Source organism: Heterodontus francisci, chromosome 25 (genome assembly GCF_036365525.1).
Source record: "Heterodontus francisci isolate sHetFra1 chromosome 25, sHetFra1.hap1, whole genome shotgun sequence".
In the NCBI taxonomy this organism is placed as follows: Eukaryota; Metazoa; Chordata; class Chondrichthyes; order Heterodontiformes; family Heterodontidae; genus Heterodontus; species Heterodontus francisci.
Window position 1 is genome coordinate 73,388,942 of NC_090395.1, and position 4,893 is coordinate 73,393,834.

General features: G+C 47.0%; 1 protein-coding gene across 1 annotated transcript; it reads left to right on the plus strand.

Annotated features, from left to right (window-relative positions):
• The first annotated feature begins 1,615 nt into the window (after positions 1-1,615).
• LOC137384044 (large ribosomal subunit protein eL39-like) lies at positions 1,616-2,806 on the plus strand. The gene is made up of 2 exons (XM_068057606.1): positions 1,616-1,632; positions 2,571-2,806. The coding sequence occupies exons 1-2, from the start codon at positions 1,616-1,618 to the stop codon at positions 2,746-2,748; spliced, it is 195 nt and encodes a 64-aa protein (XP_067913707.1). The 3' UTR covers positions 2,749-2,806.
• The last annotated feature ends 2,087 nt before the right edge of the window (positions 2,807-4,893 follow it).

The window sequence follows — 4,893 nt, forward strand, 5'->3', positions numbered from 1 at the left end:
AGATGGTTCACACTGCTGTCACTGTGCGTCTGTGGTGGAGGGAGTGAATATTGATGGTGGTGGATGGGGTGCCAATCAAGTGGGCTGCTTTGTCCTGGATGGTGTCGAGCTTCTTGAGTGTTGTTGGAGCTGCACCCATCCAGGCAAGTGGAGAGTATTACATCACACTCCTGACTTGTGCCTTGTAGATGGTGGACAAGCTTTGGGGAGACAGGAGGTGAGTTGCTCACTGCAGAATTCCTAGCCTCTGACCTGTTCTTGTAGCCACAGTATTTATATGGCTGGTCCAGTTAAGTTTCTGGTCAATGGTAACCCCCCAGGATGTTGATAGTGGGGGATTCAATTATGTTTATGCTGTCGAATGTCTATGGGAGATGGTTAGATTCTCTCTTGTTGGAGACCACCATTGCCTGGCACTTGTGTGGCATGAAAGTTGCTTGCATGATGGTCACAAACTACCTGAACATTGAGGGAGTGGAATCCCTTGTAATTGATGAAGACTCCAGGCTGATATGAAGGTGCCTTGACTGTGACATCTGTGCAGTCAATGACTCCCTGCACCTGTGGGAATCCAGCCACTGCACTGAAGCTGTCAGTGCTCTGTGCCTGACTGGCCTCATCTGTGACAAAGCAGACATATGTGGGGTGGCCTTGGAAAACAAGGCATTGGTGGCTTGGGAGAGACACTTATGGGATGCAGATTGAGAAATCCTGATGTCACCAGCAGACCCCTGGAAGGGGCCAGAGGTGAAGAAATTCAGGGCTGTGGTGAGCTTGACGGCCACTGGCAGTGCGTGTCCACCTGATCCTCTTGGAAGGAAGTCTTCTTTCAGGAGGCTGCAGATGTCAGAAACCACCTGCCGTGAAAACCTGAGGCACAGCTGCTCTGTCATGTTGGGGAAACTCACCATCTGTCTTTATACCCTGTGCTGGGGGTATCGCCTCGGTTGAGGAAGACCTGTGTCCAACCCGTCTGTCCTGTGGAGCAATATGTGGCTGCAGAGAAGGCTGTTGCTGTTGTTCCTCATCAGTGGTAACAGGATACTTCTGAATAAGTTCCTCCCATGATGCAGTGAAGGCTGACAGCAGGGAAGTTGAGATGAAGGTGAGTAATCTCCAAGGTTGGTGAAAGTAGTTCCAAAAAGTTGGAAATGACTTTCAAAGTGGTGAAATCAGGTTCTTGGAACAGCTCATGTGAGCCCAAGCCTTTCACTGAGGCTGGCTTTGCAGTTTTATTCTTTAGAGGCTTTCCAGCCTGTCAGTTTCATTGATCAATGACTCTCTGCTGTGCTCCTGCCTTGTTGACCCTGGCGAGTTTCACACAGCTCGGGAAACCCATGCACTGGCTGTTAAAGCCAGAATTCTAGGTTAAATCCTCAGTTAATTGCCTATTTTTGTATTTTAATTACTTAACCTGCAGCTCTATGGAGTTTCCCGCCTTGCCTGCAAACATTGGGTTCCCAACCCAACACCACTTTTTGGGGCGTTAACATCCCCGCCCACACCCGAATCCACCTCTCACTTGGCAGTTGAAATTCCACCTAATGTTTTAGGTCAATGAGCTTTTGTCAGAACTCTACACTGTCCCATCAAACACTCCCAGAGCAGGTACAGCATGGGATTCGATACAGAGTAAATCTCCCTCTACACTGTCCCCATCAAGCACTCCCAGGACAGGCACAGCATGGGTTAGATACAGAGTAAAGCTCCCTCTACACTGTCCCATCAAACACTCCCAGGACAGGTACAGCACGGGGGTTAGATACAGAGTAAAAAAGAAAAAAAAACGAGAAAAAAAAAACAAAAAACGGGGGGTTAGATACAGAGTAAAGCTCCCTCTACACTGTCCCCATCAAACACTCCCAGGACAGGTACAGCACGGGTTAGATACAAGGGGGCCTGGGGAATAAAGGCCCCCTCGACATGAAAAATATAAAAGGGGCCTGGGGTATAAAGGCCACCTTAAAGAAAGGAAAAAAAACAGGTTAGATACAGAGTAAAGCTCCCTCTACAATGTCCTCATCAAATACTCCCAGGACACGTACAGCATAGGGTAGATACAGAGTAAAGCTCCCTCTACACTGTCCCCATCAAACACTCCCCAGGACAGGTACAGCACGGGGTTAGATACAGAGTAAAGCTCCCTCTACACTGTCCCCATCAAACACTCCCAGGATAGGTACAGCACGGGGTTAGATACAGAGTAAAGCTCCCTCTACACTGTCCCCATCAAACACTCCCCAGGACAGATACAGCACGGGGTTAGATACAGAGTAAAGCTCCCTCTACACTGTCCCCATCAAACACTCCCCAGGACAGGTACAGCACGGGGTTAGATACAGAGTAAAGCTCTCTCTACACTGTCCCCATCAAACAATCCCCAGGACACGTACAGTAAAAAAAAACGAAAAAAAAAAAACGGGGGTTAGATGCAGAGTAAAGCTCCCTCTACACTGTCCCCATCAAACACTCCCCAGGACAGGTACAGCACAGGGGTTAGATACAGAGTAAAGCTCCCTCTACACTGTCCCCATCAAACACTCCCCAGGACAGGTACAGCGCCATTGAAGTTGCTGGAGCGGTGTTTTGGCCGTGCCATCCCACAAAACCTTCAGGATAAAGCCCTTCCTAGCCAAGAAAATGAAGCAAAACAGGCCGATTCCACAGTGGATCCACATGAAAACTGACAACAAGATCAGATACAACTCCAAGAGGAGACACTGGAGAAGGACTAAGCTGGGCTTGTAAAGGGATTCATCACCATTGGCACACTACCATCAACAGCTATTTCTCGTAATGGACCATGCGGGGCAAAATGCAATTTTTTTTGTTTTCTATTGTGGAAAATAAATTAGAATTATCAACTTTAAAAAAAAGGGGTTAGATACAGAGTAAAGCTCCCTCTGCACTGTCCCCATCAAACACTCCCAGGACAGGTACAGCACAGGGGTTAGATACAGAGTAAAGCTCCCTCTGCACTGTCCCCATCAAACACTCCCAGGACAGGTACAGCACAGGGTTAGATACAGAGTAAAGCTCCCTCTGCACTGTCCCCATCAAACACCCCCAGGACAGGTACAGCACGGTTACAGTGTAGATGGAGATTGTATCTGTGACAGGGGAGTACTGACTGCTGACACTGGGAGCTCGCCGCAGAACCTGTTTCAATCCTGAACTTTGATTCTCCTTCTTTCACGGCGACAGAGAAAAAAAAAATCACCCGTCTGAAATTGAAGGAACAACAAAATAAATAATCAGGTCTCTGCTGAGAAATGTTATCGCGTCAGGTACATGAGGCCCCCTGATTTTAGTCGTCTGACCTGATCCTTGTATCTTTGATGCACAGAATCAGTCCAATGGGATCTGCTTTCAGTGGGTGACTCAGGGGTAATAATTGGATGTCTGACACTGTTCTGATGGCAGTGTGTGTGTGTGTGTGTGAATCATCGCTCCACATGTTGCAGTATCTGTGGTGATCCTGCAGTGACAGCTCTTTGTAAAGGGGAGCTGTTGTACACGGCAGAATAGATCTCCGGTGCAGTTTCCCATGAGGCTCATGAAAGAAACTGATCTGTGTTTGGCTGGATTTTGTTTTTCCTGTCCCACTTCCTTGCCAATTAGAGTGAAAATGTCAATCAAATCCCATCAGAATGTAGGAACCTGTGCTGTCAATCACACAGCTGAACAAATAACTTCTTTCAGTCTTCCATTGCTGTCTTAAACTTCATTCCCTGTTGTGTGACTTAAGAGAGTTTGATCTTTTATCCTCAGACACTGACTGAAAGATTTGAGCAGATTCATTGCCATCAGTCGCACTCATTGATGTCTTGAGATACCTGACTTGTTCATCAGCTCCTTTTTGGGGTAGGAATGTGTTAATATATTAAGAGTTAAGCTCCATCTCTCTTCTGCCCTCACTGGATCAATGTGACCTTTACATTGCCTGATATCCTTATGCCCTCCTGGAATGCTATTGCCAATTAGTGTCACATTATGGGCAGCTTAATGCTGTGTTTCTGTTCCAACTGTTAGCTGGTTGGAGATTGCCACCTAATGTGATTTATTTTGACGATTTCAACAGCCATTGGAAACTGAAGAGAGTGAGGCGATGGTGAATCGGAGGCTACTTCACACCCACTGATGTTCTTTACCATGGGCTGCTCTGCACGGCCACCTAAGGTCAATTTCACCCCCAAGAAACTCTCATCCTGCTGGTCTGGGGTAAATCCAATGTGTTGCCTGGCATATGATTGGTGCAGAGGATTGGCTGAAAATGAAACTCTATCCCTCGATTCCAGGGGTGAAAGGGCAGTGTTTATTTTGCGACACGACCCAACTCCATAGAGAGGCTTAAACAGTGAGACCAATTTTCTGAGTGCACACTGTTTCCTACTCAAAAATCTAGGCCTGTGATCCTCTCGCAACATATGTGTGTGTTTGGGCGCATGTGTGAGTGCATGCACTTGTGTAAGAGACTCACTATCTGGTTTGTTTGCTCAACTGTGTGTGTATCTGTGATTGACTGTGTGTCTGTGTTCCGGTATATGTGTCCATCTGTGTGTGTGTGTTTGTGCATCTGTGTGTGTGTGTCTGTCTATCTGTGTGTGTCTGCATGTGTGTGTGACTCTGTGTATCTGTGTCTGTCTGTCTGTATATATGTCTGTCTAGCTGTGTGTCTGTGGGTGTGTGTGTGTATCTGTATGTGTGTGTGTCAGTCTGTCTGTTGTCTATGTGTCTGTTTGTCTGTGCGTCTGTTTGTGTGTGCGTCTGTTTGTGTCTGTGTCTGTGTGTGTGTGTCTGTCTGTTTGTCTGTATGTGTGTGTATGTGTCTGTCTGTTTGTCTGTATGTGTGTGTGTGTCTGTGTGTTTGTCTGTGTGTATGTGTCTGTCTGT